Raw genomic sequence first — 18,951 nt, forward strand, 5'->3', positions numbered from 1 at the left:
TCAAATTATCCTCTGAAGCTAACTGGGGGATTTTCAACCTTTAGCTGAAAGGAATTTAGCTGACATTTCAGTGCTTTGATGTTCACCAGTGGGAGAATAAGCAACACTCAACCAATATTAATTTTTTTGTGTGTGTGCATGTAGAGATTCAACATATGCCTGACCTGCATGAAACGTACACTGACATACATAATAAAATGTAATATACTCAGCATCAATCAATACACAATAAGGGGCTGAGAGGACTGATTTGGCTTATACACGTTTGAGTGTGATTTTTGCCATAGATATTCATATGGAAAAACATTTTTATGAAAAGGGGTCATGTTTCTTATGTTCTGCCTTACATTGCAAATATCATGTTTGACATATTCCACAACATGTTGCAGACACGTTGTATCATTAAAGCATGCACAGTGTGTAGGAGCCAAATGCAACGTTATGGGGAAGCAGGGTGAATCTGTATTTGTTGTGGGTACCATAGGGGGCGCTGTGGTCATTCAGGCCATAAAAGGGTATAATTGTAATGGGAAATCGGGGGCCGTCAGGTGTTGTGTGACCCCGGAAGGGCAAACGGTTTTTGACCGCTAAGACACAGGTGTTGAATGTTAGGAGGATGAATGGATACATTTTTTTGTTGCACCGAGAATAAACCTCGTATGATGGAACAGTCAGTGGAGAAGTGTGGACTCATTCCTAAAGTAGTACGGAAATGTGGACAACTTAGCGCGTCCGGGGTCAAACCCCTCAGTAGCTTGTAGTGGACAAAGCTCCTATAACACACGCTATGCAAGGTATACTTTAATTCCGCAGAGGTGCAGAGCATCAGGACACACTCTCACCTTTGGAAAAAGTCTCTGAAAGACACACCGGACACAAGGACAATGTGAGTAGCCTGCACACACGCCCAACACTTTCTCATATTCTGTCCAGCAGTTCTGATGACATTCCTGACAACATGTGTCGGTGGACAGTATGTCTTCAGTGCCAGCATGCGAATAAACTCATTAAACCAGTAATGTTGTTATATCACAGAAAGATATATCGTATGTCCTCTGTGTTTATGTTGGTCTCACACTAATTATATCAATTGAAAGCAACTCAACAAAACGTCCTTTTCAGTCCGTTTCAGATGGGTTTGGAATCAGTGATGCGCATATTTCGCCATCACTCAGTGTTTATTTTACAGGCTGGAATGACTGTAACAGAATTACAGTTTGCAGAAGGGAATGCAGTTTCAAACCTTTTCACTTCTGGCCTAAATTAATTAGCTTGTTGGCCCCCCTGAGCAGTCATGCACCGCAGTAATTACAGTAAGCATTGTTCCATAGATTGACTAAACCGGCACCATGCTGTGCTCATTGCCTCTCAGTAAGGAAGCTTTGTGCATTTTTATTTACTGTGTTGAACTCTTCTTGCTTATTAATGGCTTTTGGTTACATATTGATTCATTGCATGTATTATTATATATAAGAAGTCTTATAAATCATTATTATTTCCATATAAAAGGATGCCCATAATGGAAGATGGCTAAACTAACTTGTGATTTAAACTTGGAAATATGTGATCCATGTTCACAGTTGGGAATGTTGTAATAATGTAAGGATTTGTAATATCCTCTTCAGTGATGGACTGTGGTTCTGTATGACACAAATACAGCAAATGGTACCAATTTATGTTTTGGTTCAAATGTATTTCTAATAGCACTCTGTAGCTGAGAGCACACTCAGCCTTGAAAGGTTAATTTTGCTATGACAACAGCAGAGTATGTTTACAGTGAGCACACATGGTTTTATTTACCACCAAAGGTTTCACTTTTATTGACTGCAAAACTCCATATGAGTTCATATAACAAGACCACTGGGTCTCTGCTGCACACTGTGCTGCAGCTAATTTACTGTCTCTCTTGGCACCATTCTTGTTTATTTTGGCAAAGGTTTTACTCTGTTTCTCATCACTTTTCCGCAGTAGGTTGGAGAAGAAGTATCTCATAAAGTATTCTATGTTTAAAACTTGCCATTGTTTCTACAGTCATATCAGTTTGTATACTGTGTGCTGCTGCATTTGATCCCCACATTTACCTTTGCTAGGTCAGAGAGGATGCACTAGATGTCTCCTGGGAAGATGGACTGTTGGTGGTTTACAAGATCACTGACTAAATGTCCTTGCAAGGCTCAAGTATGCTGTGGAAGTTTCAAGAGGCCCACAAGGAGAGCTGAAAGGGGTGAGTGACAGTAGTCTGCTGGGAATGAAGCCGAGCTGAGGAATTTATTTTGATTAACTAATGAGTCCCATTTCTCAGATAAATGTGTGCAGGCCCATCAGGGAGAGGGTCATTGTGGTATGCTGTGAATTAAGGACTACATTCCAACATATAGACTGTACATGTATGTAGAGTTTTATTTTGGCAAAGGTTTTAGCAAAATGGGAACATCAAATGTGTAAAAATGGCAGCTGGAGGGGAAGAAAACTACCACTTTATGCTCTTTGAATTGTGCATTACTCCCCCCCCCCCCAGTTGATACCAACTGGGGAGCCAAAACCAACAATTAATACTTTCTGTTACTTTCTGAAAGATGAAAGTGACATATTTTGTCATTGGAGGGAACTCACTCCAACGAAATTCGTGCTCTGCATTTAACCCACCCAAGTGACGTGCACACACACACAGCAAACCCGGGGCAGTGGGCGACCGCGTGCAGCGCCCGGGGAGCAGTGGGGGTTAGGTACCTTGCTCAAGGGTACCTCAGCCATGGACACCGGGACGGGGAATCGAACCAGCGATCCACCGGTTACGGGTCCGACACTCTAACCGCTGATCCACGACTGCCTACATGATCTACCTTCTAGTTAAAGCACACAAAGTAAGATACATGAATTGTACTCAAAAACTGATTTAAAAGCTAATAAGTACTCAGTCATTTTTATGTTTTGTACATTAATAAAGATTGCTATAGATGTACCAGAATTAGCCTGAAGGCTGAATAAGGTGGGAAACAAACAGGATCTGCTGCTATGTTATGTGAGGTGGAAGGACGATCCTTGACTCAGGAAACTCGCTGCCATTTCCAGGAAGTGTCTTCAGCTGAGGCCTACTTAGAGATATCCAGCCTCTTCAAGAAACTCAAACACAGTGGGTCCAAGTACAAGCTCATCAAGGCGGAAGACTGATAGAGGAAGTCATGGTTACTGATGACGATGTTTGTAACTGAACACACTGTCTGCGTGCTACAAAAAACCCCTCAAATAAACCACAAACTAAAACAGCACTTTTACTGACTGAAATTTAATGTCATTTCACATTTTGAAACTGATACATAATTTGGTTTTATGCATCAGCAGCATACCCCCAAACCCATTTTCACTACAGAACTAAATAAAGACCAAAAAAGCATTAAAGCAGCAATAAAAAAAAATAAATAAAAGGTAGATTTACAAAAAGACATAAATTCTGTGAATAAGGAGTGTGATAGTTCTGATGTCACAAGAGATGTGGGTGTTTAAGTATTTTTTTGAAATAATATTTTCTGTATATTTAACTGGTAGTCTGTGATCACAGTTGACAGACTGCAAAATATGCAAAAATGTCACAACTGTTTTATTCCTAAAACAGCAAACTGTGGTTTAATGGTTCGAAAATGGATTCTAAATGAAAGAATCTACACTAATAACTCAGATAAAACCCTCCAGTTTTGTCCACTAGATGGAGACTAACGACCAAGTAAAATCCAGGTTGTCACAGTAAAAAAACTGGTACCCCTTTCGCTTATATAGGCCTACCAGAGAATGTATGTTCATTGGTGTAATGTGGAAAGCCCTGTTGTGATCACACTGATCTTTAAAGTAAGTATCTTTACAGCCTACTTTACGTTTTTCGACACACACGAGCCACGAGGGGCGCTGCAAGACGCTGGAGCAGAAGACTTTCATACGATTTTTGTCCCTCTTCGCTCTCCCTATTCATTTGCCGATAAAAGTTTTTGGGTGAAGACAAACCGGCAGAATAAAAATGATATGTTGTGTGAGGTAAGAAACTTTTTTTTGGAATTTCCCAATAGCAGCTGCGACATTTACGCAAGATAAACTTGTATGCGTATCTTTATTTTTTGTCCCACTTCTATCAGAGTGGAAGACAAAACATTTGTAGCAACTTCATGTTTCGTTGCCATGACAACGTATGCCGTGGGGAACGCTACCTAGCAGTTAAGCTAGTTAAAGTTCATACTTTATGCGCTGTTTCAGGCTTCATGGTAATTTATTTTACTATAACGTTACAAGATGGTCCACTAATAGGACCAGTAACAGCTGACCAACTGTTCCTATCGTGTGTTAGAATATCTCATGCTTTTCAAATTGATTAATTCATCTCTAACTTTACTCGTGTACTTCAGTTACTGAGACTTGTGCTAACTTAACGTTTAACGAGGAAACTGAAGGCTCGATATTTGAAATTAACCAGACACCGTATGCTAATTAACTCTAACTGTACACATACCTGGAGGATCACAGAGAACGTAAATACCTTTACTGAACAGGTTAACTAATTTAATTAGTGTGCTGGGGTACGATGGTGAATATGTTAGTATGACTAAACGTTTGAAGCACTTGTGTTCTGAATATTTTCGCAAGCTATTATTTTCTTACTTCCTTACTCCAACAGCCCCTGTGGAAAAAGTGGTAAGTCAGACAAAACATCTACTGTCATACTTTGAAATCTGTCGTGGTCAAAATGTTAGATGTTCCTGCATCTTTTGTTTCAGTTGTTTTTTTTGTTTTAAAAAAGAGAACATTTTTAGTGAAGGGCGTCAGTGCTATTAGCTTGACAGCTGGACAATGAATGATTTATAAGAGAAGGTGTGGACATCTGTGTACTCTGATATGAATGTGCTGAGTTCTCTCTGGGTTGCCGTTGAAATGAATTTGATTTGTTCTTGTTTCTGCTATGGCCTACATTTTTATAGATGTCTGCCCTCCGAGCTTCCCAAGGCTGAGCCCAGCAAGGGCAGAGATTAGCCTTAACCAGGATTAAACCAATGAGAAAATTTGAATTTGTTGGCCCTTATCTCCTAGCAACATGTGGAGTGCTCTGAGCAAATGGCAGAATTTGATCTTTTGCTTCCTTTTGGCAAAGCATGTTTTCTTGCCAATAGACACTTATCAAACATGACCACCGGAGACAGAAGGAATTCTAGGTGGGGCCTTTAAATGATTTGTTTGTGTAGGGACATGGTATTTGTTTATGTAGGGACACTACATGTATTACTTGTTTGATTGTAGGAACTGGAACTTAAAGCACCTTCTTTTCGTCAGCCCTGTTAGACTATCAGCTGTCAGATACAGTATATCTTCACCTCTCTATAATAAGTCTATGCTTTAATGGCTTAATGTTGATGTATTCTTGGTTTTTCACATTTAGACCGCAAGCTTTGATAATCTCTCTGCATAATATTATGATTCACCTCATAACTTAGTAAAGTAGATGGGCTCTATATTTGCATTCTAAACATGCAATTTCTTGCCTCATCAGGTAATGTAATTCCACGCTTCATTAGGGCTGTGAAGTTTATCATTTGTCATCAAAGCGAACCTGTCAATAAATAATTAAGTTTCACATGAGGAAAATGTAATATTTGGGCTCAAGCAAAATGGATAGCAGTTTACATTTTAATTGCAGTTACTAAAATTTTGTTGTTTGATTTTCTGGCTATATTGTAGCAGCTGCCTGATACTGCCAGAGGCACTAGAGAGGTCATTAGAGAGCTGCTTAAGCCTAATTTATTCTACTTGTAATGTCATTAAATGAAGCAAACTTGTAAAGGCCCTATGCAATAATTGAAATGTATATTATCTTGACAGCTGCAGACAGATCAAAAAGTGGTAACTGTTTTGACACTGTGGTTTCAGCAACATATTCCATTTATTTCTGTGATACACTGCTGCTTTCTTTTGATATGCTGAAGGTATCCTACTCTTATAAATGTCTGGGCTGCAAATAATGATTATTTTTGGGTGATTATTATTAGTTTACAATTCATCAGTTAACCCTTTAGTCCATAAAGTTCCAGAGAAAAAAAAAATCATATGTTTGGACATATGTTTGTCTTGTTTGGACAGGACAACATTCCCCAATTCAAAGTGTTCAGTTAACAAAGCTGAAACCAGAAAATGGTAAGTCGGAGAGTTCCTATGTTAGATGGAAAAAGCTGTTTTTTTTCTGTTTTGTATTTACCGTTCATACAGCATGTCAGAATTGTGTTTGTCCAAGTTGTCTAAGTGTGTTAGACAGTGTTATATTGTGGGAAGGAAAGAGAATTGCCGTTGCAGATTATCCATGGTAACGGTGGTAGAAACAACATATATATTGTATTATATATAATATATATATATGTCCAGCAATATATACCTACACATGTCACCTTGAGTCAATGAAAGACAGGCAGGCTTAAGGAAAAGAAAAGTTGTACAGGACTGAAGTCATCCATTGTATATCCACGCTCTCTTTGTTCCAAAGTGTCATTGATTCTGTAAGCTGAGTTCTGAGTATCTCTCACACTCCCTGTCATTAGGCTCTACACACACACATATATATATATATTGACTCAGTAGTGTAAAGAAAAACTAATTGCTGTTTGACAGAATGATGGAGAGATGAGGCAAGTGTGGGCTTGACTTGTGTTGAACCACTGGCTCTAATTACTTTCTATTGAAACTGGAGATAATGCAATCTCAGTGTAAAGGGTGGAGCACAGTCTTTATGTCCTTGGTGCTGGTGTGTGTACTGATGTTTGCCCATCTTTTAGCGTGTTTGTGTGTGAAAGAACACCATTTTGTGCTGCCTACTACTATTTAGTCATTTGATTGTCTTGATGTTTATCCTTGTGTCAATTCTCCATTATATGTAGATATGAATTGTAACTCTGACTTAATCAAGTCAGTAAAAAGGAGAATAAACAGGCCAGACTTGGTCTTTGAAGGATGTTTTGAACCCTCACATGATGTACAGGTGTCTGGACAGAGATTTTTGCTCTGATGGAAGGCATTTTAGGTACACAGTTGGCACAGGGCCACAATTCTTACCCATCACTCCTGAGAGGTTTATATCCTGATTGTATTTCCAGCAATTTGGTCATACAACAAGCTCAATTGGCCACATTTATAAGCTGCAAGCCAGGAAAGCATCATGTCCTTGTCACTGCATTAATGATGCTTGAGTGATGTTTGTGTCAGCTACAACAAAGAGTGGTGGGGTTTGGGAAGAACAGCAGGAAGAGGCAAAGCTGCAGTGTATTTCTGCGTTGATCGCTGTTAAAATACAGATAATTCTTGCATATGTTTTGGCCTCCTTCTGATCCAGTTTTGGCTTGTGATTGGGTGTATGCTCCAGTCTTGCAGTTTTTAAGAAAAAAAAAAAAAAGTAATTTCTTGTGTTTGACCTGCAAACCTGCAGTTTGATCTAACAGTTCAAGATCTGTGTCTGTTAATGACCCTTTTTAACATCAGGCTTTTTACTCTACCCTGACCCTGATATCCCATTTCCTTTGCATCGGGATCTGAGGTGTAGGACCAGACACCTGTCTTGGAGACACATGAAGTCTAGAGGACCCTCCTCCTCCTCCTTCAGCCACTTCATATCCCCACATATCATCACATTCCTCTGTCTTCTGCAAATGAGCTGTGATTGAGGTGATTGGAATTTCCAGAGGCTGTCACAATCGTTTTGATTGGAAAATAGACAGGAGATAATGGGAAAGACAGGCCTGTTATGAGAGCCCTGTCAGGGCTAAAATAATGCGTCAGAGTGAAGAGGTTAAAGACACCGCTTCCTTGTTAATAATTAATTGCTGTGCATGTGGTGGATCCACTTCATTGCTCACAGTCATCACTTGATAACTGCTTTACATTTAATTCGGCTTTAGAGGCTGTTTTTCAGGCTGGGTAAATTGTGTTTAAAGTTAATATGGGTTCAGACAGAGACAACAATTTGTAGTTTGTCTTCGGGAAGTAAATATTCAGCAATTCCACTTCTTAAAGTGTAGACTTCTTTTAACGTGAGCTAACTTTATCTTCAGTACTGGTAATAAAAAGTTATTTCACAGATTTTTCATTTACAAAAAGTGATGGGTTAGTTAAAGAAACAATGAATTTCAGAGAGATAATGACCACCCTCTTCTTCCATCTTTAGATGACACAAGCAGATGTTAGTGGATTAAACATGAGCATGGTGTCTCCGGGGATCAACAGGGACACACTGGAGAGGAATGCTCCTTTAATACGCCTGGACGATGATGCTGACCTTAGGGTATGGAGTGCTTCTTTATGTGATTTCACTGCAGTCTAGAGAATCTATTGGCCCACCACAAGTCACACATACTCACTGGTGAGCTCTGTGGTACACTCTGTCTGCTCCAGAAGAGAATCAAACTTCATTTTGCTGCTGTATAGCCCCCTTTCACTGGGGAATTTCACTGCTCCCTTTGCCAAATCCAAGGCAGCCAGTGCTCAGCCTTGCATGCACACAGATAATGATCAAGTTAATTAGACCTGAGATTGAACGAACTGCAGCAGCAACTTAATCATTTGTAACTTGATTAGAAATACTATGTTCTGCACCTCCAGAGACCTGAAAACTTTCAGTTTTTCCAGAGGTCTTGAAATTAGGATGTACTTCAGAATTTAGGTCTTGAGCTAAGACATAATGTCTTTTTAATCCAAAACAGTGAAATGATACTGAAGTCCTAAACACAAGCTCAAGAGAAATCATCCACTGTCTCTGACTGAGAGTGAGCAGGTGTAGATCCCTAATGTATTAATGTTTTATTTCGTATACCCATAGGAAATATATAAATTTGGACGGAAATTGGGTCAAGGTAGCTTTGGAGTTGTTTATGAAGCCACCCACATTGAGACGCAGACAAAGTGGGCCATTAAGGAGGTCTGCAGACCAGCGGTGAGTGTGTTTGGCATCCCTTTGGGAAGCTTGTTTTTTTGTTTTTTTTTAATGTGTTGCACTAATAAAAGCTTATCATGTTTGAAGAGACACAACCACAACCACACTGAAACTCTGTCAGCTGTGATTTGACTTTTTTGTCACTTTAGGCAGGAAGCTCAAAAGTCAAGATGCTGGAGCATGAAATTAATATTCTCAGACAAGTGAATCATGCTCACATAATACATCTCCACGAAGTCTACAGCACACCTAAGGTGAGCGGTGCAGGCCTTTAAGCAACAAACTCAAGACAAGCCCAATTAAGAGAGTGGGTTATGTGTGTAATGGATGTGACATATCATAATCTCTTACTACTGTGTGTTTCTGCTACTTACTTTCTGCTATTGCTGATAAGTGTACACGGATTGACTGTATGGTGGGATGGTTTTCTCTCTCATTTTCTAGATGACATATTTGGTTACAGAGCTATGCGTAGGAGGTGAACTGAAGCAGCTGCTGCAGCGGAAAAAGTTCCTTACAGAGGACGAGACGAGGCATATCATCCACAGCTTAGCCGACGCTGTTGTCTACCTTCACAAAAGAAGTAATGTCATTCTTCATATTTACATTTTGATACCATTTAAAACCAACATAACACCTATATATCTAGTTTGTGATGGCCTCCAGTGATTGGAGTCCTCACCTTGGTGTAGTGATGTGGGTGTTTACAGGTGTGACAGCACTCAGGTGTGAGTAATGTTGCAGCAGTCAGAATCAGAATCAGCTTTATTTGCCAAGTACGTGTGACCATACAAGGAATTTGACCATACAAAATAACAAATAATAATAAAAAATGAAGAATAAAGTATTTACAAGAAGAAAAAAACAAGATATACATATATATATATATATATATACATGTAGTGCAAACAGTGTGATGGTTCATACAATGGCAGTCAAGAAACTTATAACCAGAAGACAGGTGAAACAATGCTGTTCGGCTTTTTGTTAAGTTCCTTTATATATATATGATACTAATTACACTCTAGTGTGGACCAAGTAGTATGTAATGTTTAATTCAGGGTATTTCGTAGTTATAAACTAAATACATAGGTGAAGTGTGGTTCAGACCGTGTTTTAAATAAAGTGTGCTTCAGTTAAGTTATGACAGCTCCACAGTACCATGATGAAACTCAAACAAAATGTGGCTGTTTTGATAAAAGAGCAAAAACTTCAGGAGGAAAAAACATAATATCAACATATTAATTGAATCTATGTATTTTATTTGGAAATGCTGTTTCCCCTTTTATTGGTAAAATCTGTGGTTAGAGGTAATTTAGGACATTGCCTGGTAATGAGGCATCATTAGCTGTGGCTAATGACTAATTTACAACAAGCTAGGGAGCAATACTGATTAATAGGTGTGCTTTCACATGGAAAGTCCCTCTGTGCTGGTTTTCCTCACCTCTGTAGAGACCACTGATACTAATGAGGTAGCCAGAACCATTTTGGTCAAATGACCAACCATGAAAGTCCCTTAGCTTAAATTTGTCTAGGTTTGCTGCTGTCTTTTGTCAGCCTTGGCTTTTTCAGCTATTAGTCTTAGCTGTACACTTAATGCTTTGAGCTTTAACACTAACATATGGCTGATAACATCATACACTGTGCATGTACATGCAACTATTGAACGCTGAGTTAAAATTACTGAAACCAATAGATATATGCATGCTTACCTACCTATCTGTCTATCTATATATATTTATGTGATTTCTTCTTATCTGTATTTTATTGAATAAACAAAAGAAATGCAAAAAGTATATTTTAGTACTATAATTATTAAATAAAGACATTTATACATATGAAACGTAGAGCTCTCCTGTCAGCAGTCGGTTTAAAAACAAATTATTGAACAAAAAGTATGTTAAACAGATCATTTTCATGTGTTTGTTGGGTGCACACCAGTTGGTCTAACTCACCTTTCACACACCATCAACACTGTTGCATTTTATAATTGCTTGCTTCAAAGAGTGTAGTGAAAAAGACTGCCCAGGGCAGTTGTATTTTTTCTTCCTGCCTTCTCTCACTCCACCAAGGTTTGTTGACAAGGCCCTTCAGCCTGGTCTATTGTGAGCAAGGTAAACAGATCACTGTATTAGTGTGTGCAAAATAGGGTTTACTCCGGTGACTGATCATGTTGCGCTTAACATTAATAACAAACTTAGTTTATTCTCTTCAGTACTCCCATGCTGACTCCAATTCTATTTATATTATCTTAGACAATATAGCATCATTATATTATATTATATTATATTATATGTCCATTTTCTGCAGTCCTCTGCAGATAAGTATTTTAACTTAGAATAAACAATGGAGTACTATTAAATACATAAATATAAGCCTTGGGCTAACATGAGGACATTTTGCAAACTTCCAGTTCACTGTCCTTATATTCATGATTGAAGATTTACTCATCCTCATTTTGGAATTTAATTCAGAAAATCATCACCACAGAAAACTATTATGGGGGACTGGGAGAAAAACAAACTAATGTGAGTGGTGTTTATTTGAAAGTATAAAGTATAAACTCAATATACATAACCTTTAATTATGTAATGGAAAAAAAGCAGGACAAATCAGAGAAAAACAACCAATTTTTTACAGTTAATGTTTAATTTTTTAGATATAAATACAGCACTGACATATTATGACCTTATAAAGTTGAAATGGTAAATATGCCAGCAAATAGTTATTGACATTGAATATTGACACATCATGCTGACACAGAGCGACATTAGCATTTTGGAATTGTGGTTCAGAATGTAAACTCTAACATTCACTCTCCTTTAAGCTCTGCTTTGGTCTCTACCAATTTAGAGGATGAAATATCTGACTCATTAGAGTCTAAATGTTTATCATTTCTATCTGATATCTGTGCCTGCCTGCAGTTTTGTGTGTGTTCGTATACAGCAGATCTTATTGGAGCTTTTTTTTTTTTTTTTTACCTTGAAATAACTGCACGTGTGGGAACAATGTAAATGAGATTGAATCAAAAGAGTTAAACCAAAGGCGATAAAAGCAAAACAATGTGATAATTCTCAGTGGTTTCATTAACATGAGCAAGCCCATTTTTTACCTCTTTGATCCATTGATAACATACAAATATTGATATGACGGTTGATTACAACTGTTCCTGTAAAATGAAATTTAACATAGGCATTCATGTATTTAAACCCACTATGCCTGTTAAACATATTCCTCCCTCATTTTCCTCCTATCTTTCAGACATAGTGCACCGGGACTTGAAACTTGAGAACATTCTTTTGAAAAATTCTGATGAAGATGATAATGGCAGGATTAATATCAAGGTAAGACGGTGAGACAAACCGTGAGACGCTCCATCGCTGCTTCTTATGCATTCTCTGTTGAACTGAGTACGGTCCTCTGACGGGCACTTTTTTCTTGTCCGCTATCTCCTCTATATTTAGTAAAGGCTTTAAATACAGCCTCATTACAATGGACTCCCTCTGGTCTTCCTTTATGGCACAGCCTTACAAAGAGAGACTTGGCTGTAGCTTTAAACGTATTACCAGCTGAGCACAGCATGTTGTGTGCATTCACAACGAGCCAGCCAAAGCATGTGCCTGGTGTGTGAACTGAAAGACCACAGCATAAAGTCCACATCTCTCCATGTTTCTCTTTTTGTGTATATATACTACTACACACAGTGTATGTTGTAATAACTTGTTGTCAGCTAACCACAGAAATAGCTTTGATTTCAGTTTTTTTTTTCCTTTTGTAATAATGTCACTTCACTTTGCAAAAATGTGGACCTGTGCAGCCTCAACTGCGATGGTGCTATTAATGTCAGTCATCAAGGTTTGTTGTTTGTGCTCATGCTCTAGCCTTGTTTTCCTGACAAAAGCACCATTAACAAAGAGCTTAATACGGGCTCTGTCAGCACTCCTAAATCATGTTTATTTGTTTCACCTTTTTCTTAAGTACTATTCTCTACCTAGGTGACAGACTTTGGATTATCGGTGCAGACAGGTGGTGTAGGGATCGAGAACATAATGACTGAGACCTGTGGGACTCTTATCTATATGGGTATGACACTTGTATTTCTAACAGCATGCTAATGGGCCTCATAGATGACCACAGGGATAGAGCTCTAAGTTTCAACGAGTAGCGTTGTGGCTGCATACCTTGCCATTAGCCACAGTGTCTTTTTGGTTCTACTGCTGGGTGTGCCATAGTTTTAAATTTTCTACTGCAATTCAAATTTTTGCATGTGAAATGTGTTTTAGATTTATATTTGTCACTATCTAAACTCACCCTGTGGGGTTTTTGACCAATTGTGGAGCAATGTTTTGTTTTTTTTAATCTTGTTGTATCCATTGGCATGTGCACATTACTGCCATATGCAGAGTGCAGTAATACAAATGTTCAGTGCATGTGAGCTAGTGCATAACCTCCCCTGGTTTCAGCTATTCCACTCATAAAATGGTGGAGATAACGTGTTCAGGCACGGGGCAAAGTGGATACATGAGAGAAGCAATTAAAAAAAACAAAAGATTTTTACTCTGACAATTGTAGGATAAAAACTACCTACATATAATCATAATTGCCCTGAACAACATTTTTTTTTTTTTTTTGGTTTTACCTTTTTCAAAAACTGTGTTAGTACTTTGTGGCTCCTTACTGCCGCCAGTTGTGGATATGCACTTGTGCCCTTTGTATCACATGGCTCCTGTGCTCTGGGTGTGCATGTGTCCTTGTGATTGTGCTATTAAAATAGTGAAACATTGCTCAATAGCACCACTAGTGGTCAGAAACTAGTTTTAACTAGTAGTTGTAAACCCCCACATTTCTTTACTTAGGAAAAAGAAAGCCTTACATTTTTGCATGTGTGTGAATTTCAGCACCTGAAATGATGAGCGGCCGTGGTTATGGCCAGTGGTGTGATGTATGGAGCATAGGAATCGTTATGTATATATTGTAAGTACACACACACACACATATATATATATATGCACGCACATAGTGTGAATACATGTGTCTGAGCTGTGTGTCCCTGTAGGCTGTGCGGGGAGTACCCGTTTGTGTCTAAAACGAGGGCAAAACTACTTGAGGAGATGATGAAGAAAGGAGCCAGATTTACTCACACCATCTGGGCCACAGTCAGTGATGCAGGTGTCACATAATAAATAAATACTAAATGTAATCCTGCAAAAAAAGGAGAAATTGATTGTGATATTGAGTATTTTTTTTCCATGACTACAGGATGTTGCATACATGCAGTTTTACTGTTCACACTGTTACTAACATGCTCACTGATTTGCTTGAGTCTGTTTCAACAGCAAAAAATCTACTGACTTGCCTCCTGAAGGTGGACCCCGCCTACCGCATGTCTGCTAATCAGCTACTAGAAAACCCCTGGATCACAGTAAGGCATTGTGCATTCCAGCTGCATAAAATTCAATTCATAAAATTTGCCAAATGAGTCACACAAAGAACTCTTATGGGGTGCTTTGTCCAACAGGGTGACACTAATGTGCCTGCTATACCGTCCAATGTGCTGGACATGATGCGTCAACACCTGGAACAGGAAGATAGTAAGACAATAGTGAAGACTTATCTTAATTGAAATTAACACTGTCCAAGCAATAATATGTGACAGAATGTTCTACTATATAAAAATAATGAATGGAATAGCAAAACGATTTTCAGTTTGACATGTTTTTATTGACCTTAAGTCTGTTCAGCTCATTTAGGAGATTACTGAGGAACAAAGAAGGAGAGGAGGGATGGAAGGAGAGAAAAAGAGAGATGAACCAAAGCCACATGAGGTTACTTGATGTTGATGTTATTTAAAATCGTCCACAATAGGAAAACAGACTGTGGAGGGCTTGTCCCTCACCTCCTGTGAGGACGCTGTGGACCTGTCCCATGTGCCCAGGGCAGCTTCAGCAGAAGCCACCAGCAACGGCAGGAGCCACGCTAAGCTCAGTCCTGAGAGAGGCAGCAGCTTCTGCGCAGCCACCAAGCTGGTACTGTGTGTCTGTCTTAACACAGACAACAACTACAACAAACTGACCTCAACTGCCTCTGTGTTTTCTTGTTCAGGTCTCTGGATGTATATGGCTAAATGATTTAAAAGACGGCAAGCCTCTCTTTATTAATTTAAGCATTTTTACTTAACTGCTTACATATTACTTGCGTCATATGGTAATTATTTTGTTTTTAACTAAGACTGTCCCATTAAGTTGTCCCATTAACTGACATAGGTAAGCAACATTAGTGATCCTGAATAAACAATAATAACCATAGCATCCACATCATTTTTAAAGACCTCATAAAACTGCACATATTGTTATAAATATACAAATGTTTTGCTCGTGCTATCTTCTTAATTTATTCTATTTATCACTTCTTGATTTGTTAATATCATAGTGGTAGTTAGGACTGTGAATCTCAAATTGCTTAAGAGTTACCAACAGAACAATGCAAAGCAAAACAAAACACAGTTTTCCACCAAAGTGGACTACCAGTCTAGAGGTCAGGCCATATCTATTATGGTCATGGAATCAGGTATTGATCTCTCATCTGTCTTATCTTATCCCTGTATCTGGAACTAAAGACTAAACAGGGTGATGACAGCCTCGAGCAGGACAAGCACAAAAATGGATCTGAAACCCCGTCGCTGTCCACCACCACCACCATACAGGTTTGTTGAACCTTCTGCACCTTGGCCTTTTCAGTTCAATTTCAATTTATAGAATTTAATGATATGTCCATTGGCACTTGACAGATCCTTTTGTATTAAATTTTAAAGAACTTTCTAAACATTTTAAGGCTTTATATTTCTACTGCTGTATTAAACACAACCTTTGTTGTTAAGCTGCCTTTGTGTTTTCATATTGCCATGTGTACTGCCTTTCATAGTCAGTCACCACTAGATGGTGCCAGATTTTCCTGTTACAGAAGATGCTAATAAAGGTGTTGCTATGCAGCTGTTTTTAAATGACTGTGATAGTTAATTCTGTTATGTAAGATGAATACGAATCTTATCCCTGCAGTCTCCTGCTGGTGTGAAATCCTCCACACAGCTGTGTGCAAAGCAGCGCCGGGCTTGGGACAAGAAGGACCAAAGACCATCTACCTCCAGTAAAAGTAGGACTGCCCCCCGCAAACCATCATCTGGCACTAAAACACCTTAGGAATAAAAACACACAAACAAAGAATCCGTGTCACTTGAGAAAAAATGAGAGAGAACACATGGGTGTGAGAGAGAAGAAAAGAGAGAAAACTGAACTAAAGGTGGACTTTATGTGATATACACAGTGACAGCAGTGTCGAATAAATGGACCTCATATGCTGGTGTGAAAATACAGGAAGACCATTGCAGCTGGAGGGTCCAGCCTCAGCTGTGCCTTGTGCCAAAGGAAAGGGGCCCCCCTCTTTGAAAGGTTCGCTGAATGGGACAACCCTGCTGGACAAATGCTTACTGTTACACAGCCAACTGTTTGAGAACGTCCAGCAGTCCAAATGCAAACAGTAATGGCCAACAAGCACAGAGTGAATGAGTTTGTCAGATCTTACAGGTGATTGAAGGATTGTGTATATAAAGCAGCACCTAGAGTGAGTCGAGGGAAGAGAGGCTCTCATGAGATTATGGGTAATTTGAGTAATTTACTTACCACCAAGCTGTATATCTTCTCATTATTAAGATTGATTCTTTGTTTATATAAATTCTGAATGTATTCCGTTTCCACATAGTAAGTAATAGTAACTTGCAAACAAATCTCTTACATAAAAAGTATTTTTAGCTTACTGGCTAAATGACAACAGGGATGTACAAATCTAAAGAGAAAAGAAATTCCTCCAAATTTTGAAATTTGTAGTAGTAATAGTATGTTTTTTTAAATAACACTTAAAATGTGCCAAATATCATAAAACATAGAAGTGCTGCACAACGGTTTTTTTTTTAAAAATATTTTGTTTTCAATAAAATTGTTTTATAATTAAATGTTAAATTGCTAAATTGCAGAGACTACTCACAGAATACTGGAGATTTTCCTGGACGTCGTTTCACAACACCAAAGTTAGCATTTGGGATTTTCTTTTTCCGTTCTGACCTCTCAATTCCAAAACGCCCTATATGCAGAGATTGCACCCACTGTGTGTCAAAACAGAAAGACTGTCACACTGGCTGGTTACGCTCCATCTGAATGCAGAGGATTGGGACTGGGGGCAGCCACGGGTCTAATCTCGTTTGGAGGCCATTGAAAGCAGTAGGAGCTACTTTGAGGGCACTGCCATTCAAGCACAGGTTTTTCCGCTGTAGAGAGAATAATCCCCAGCATAGATACAACATTAAAGTAGCCAAGCATAACACACAGGGGCTGAATTTCAAATCCACCCATTTGCATCTTGAAGTGAATGAGTGCCAACAATGGGACTCTGTGTTCATGCACGGGCACTGTGTTTTACTGTGTATGCGTACATGTAGTGTGTCTCTGCTGGAAATGTTTCTATATTTCAGGGAACAAGTAATTGTCTTAAAAGTGTGGACACAAAGTGAGTTAACTCAAATGCTATCCAGGTAGATGTACTGATCTCGGGTGATGTTTCTTAACCTAGTGAGTAGATGCACAAAATATAGAATTAACAAACGGAATGTAAATTATCTTTGATTTAAGCTGCTTGCCAAAAAGACTGCAACATTAATGACACACTGTTTGACTTTGGTTTAGTCGGACTGGCATCAACAGCAGATGGAGCTGTAGTAAGTTGCTGAATTCATTTCTTAGTTAATCTGACAGGAGAGTGCTATCCCTAAAGCTTACTACCTTGGTTTGTGCATGAAGATGATGTGTAATTAGAATTGATTGCTTGAGTCACTGCCCATTAAAACTGTGATGTCCATGTAATGTGTCTCTAATTAATATGTTGTATGGTTATGTCTTGATGGTTCATTCAAACAAAGTAAATGGTTAAGATGTTTTTCCTTTTGGTGCTGTCTTATTCAAAAAAATGTGAATTTGCTTGTAGATAATTTGAAAAATAAAAAATAAAAACACACAGCAGTGATTCATCTAGTTAGTTACACCTCTTTTCCTTTTAGTCTACCATGCTGGAAGACTGTTTAGACAACCGCTTGTGTGGTTGTGTTTTTGTCAGAGGAGGAGATGAGATTTCACCATATGGACCTCATTGTTATGACTGATTACAGGGAAACAAAAAGAAAAAAAAAATCTTCAAATTGATTTGTGCAAGCAGAGTATGACAAATTTAAAGAAACTAAAACGCATCAAAAAACATGGAGGAATCAGTGTGTCCATGTCTGATGACAGTCGGTTCAGATGCTGTTAAAATACTGTCAGTTTGTGTTGCTGCAAGCCAGCAGGAGCCTCCAGTTTTTACTCCTTTGGCCAAAACAGTGAAGAGAGGTGGGAGGGGAGGGGGGGGACTGAACCAGAGAAGCTGTATGGTGGTTAGGTTAGGGGCGTGAATTTGGGACAAAGCATGGAGGCAAAGGAAATTAGAAAATTTATCGGGATGGAACAAGGGATGCGCCCCCTGCCCCCCACAAACCATCCTTTTCCTCCAGCAGCGCTCCTGACAGATGGAAGTAAGGGTGGGTGGGTTGACGGGCTGAGGGGGATTAAAACTCTGCTGCCCCATTTTGGAGCCTGAAGAGAGTGTCACTCCTGCAAAGGTGGGGTGCAGAGAGGCACTTGTGGCGAGAATCGCGGGGCGTGTGAAGTGGGCGCACGCGGGGTAATGTCAAAAGACGCAAGGATCCTTCCCCTCCTTCAGCTCCCCCCCTGCCCCATCCACCTTTATCCACTGAGAAGCATGGAGGGGGCTGCTAGGAATAGAGGAGGGGGGTGCATCTCAATAACCTTAATAGAGCTCCCTTTAATTAATCAGCTCATCTGCAGAGACTCGATACCTGCAGCTGAACCCCCCCCCCCCACCCCCAACCCCACTCCATCCACCCACACACACAAACACACACGCAC

General features: G+C 39.2%; 1 protein-coding gene and 1 long non-coding RNA gene across 12 annotated transcripts in view; one reads left to right on the forward strand and one right to left on the reverse strand.

Annotated features, from left to right (window-relative positions):
* The first annotated feature begins 534 nt into the window (after positions 1–534).
* stk33 (serine/threonine kinase 33) lies at positions 535–18,007 on the forward strand. Of its 11 annotated transcripts, none has more exons than XM_046388176.1 (18): positions 536–886; positions 2,091–2,224; positions 3,028–4,026; positions 7,556–7,683; positions 8,183–8,299; positions 8,834–8,947; positions 9,097–9,201; positions 9,392–9,530; positions 12,209–12,291; positions 12,943–13,030; positions 13,846–13,921; positions 14,004–14,116; positions 14,284–14,369; positions 14,466–14,538; positions 14,813–14,973; positions 15,564–15,650; positions 16,003–16,096; positions 16,268–18,007. In XM_046388176.1, exons 5-18 carry the CDS (start codon positions 8,183–8,185, stop codon positions 16,387–16,389), a joined length of 1,458 nt encoding a protein of 485 aa, XP_046244132.1. In that variant the 5' UTR covers positions 536–886; positions 2,091–2,224; positions 3,028–4,026; positions 7,556–7,683; the 3' UTR covers positions 16,390–18,007. The 11 variants fall into 11 exon arrangements, with proteins under 11 accessions (XP_046244097.1, XP_046244080.1, XP_046244089.1 ...); XM_046388186.1 differs by having other exon boundaries at positions 7,562–7,683; XM_046388141.1 differs by lacking the exon at positions 7,556–7,683 and having other exon boundaries at positions 535–886; positions 2,948–4,026.
* The window catches only part of LOC124058728, a 159,159-nt gene continuing 155,279 nt past the window's right edge, over positions 15,072–18,951 (reverse strand). The window contains exon 4 of the long non-coding RNA XR_006843288.1: positions 15,072–16,138. This is a non-coding gene — a long non-coding RNA (uncharacterized LOC124058728). The remainder of the gene's footprint in view (positions 16,139–18,951) is intronic.

The sequence above is a fragment of the Scatophagus argus genome, chromosome 1 (assembly GCF_020382885.2).
Source record: "Scatophagus argus isolate fScaArg1 chromosome 1, fScaArg1.pri, whole genome shotgun sequence".
Lineage (NCBI taxonomy): Eukaryota > Metazoa > Chordata > Actinopteri > Scatophagidae > Scatophagus > Scatophagus argus.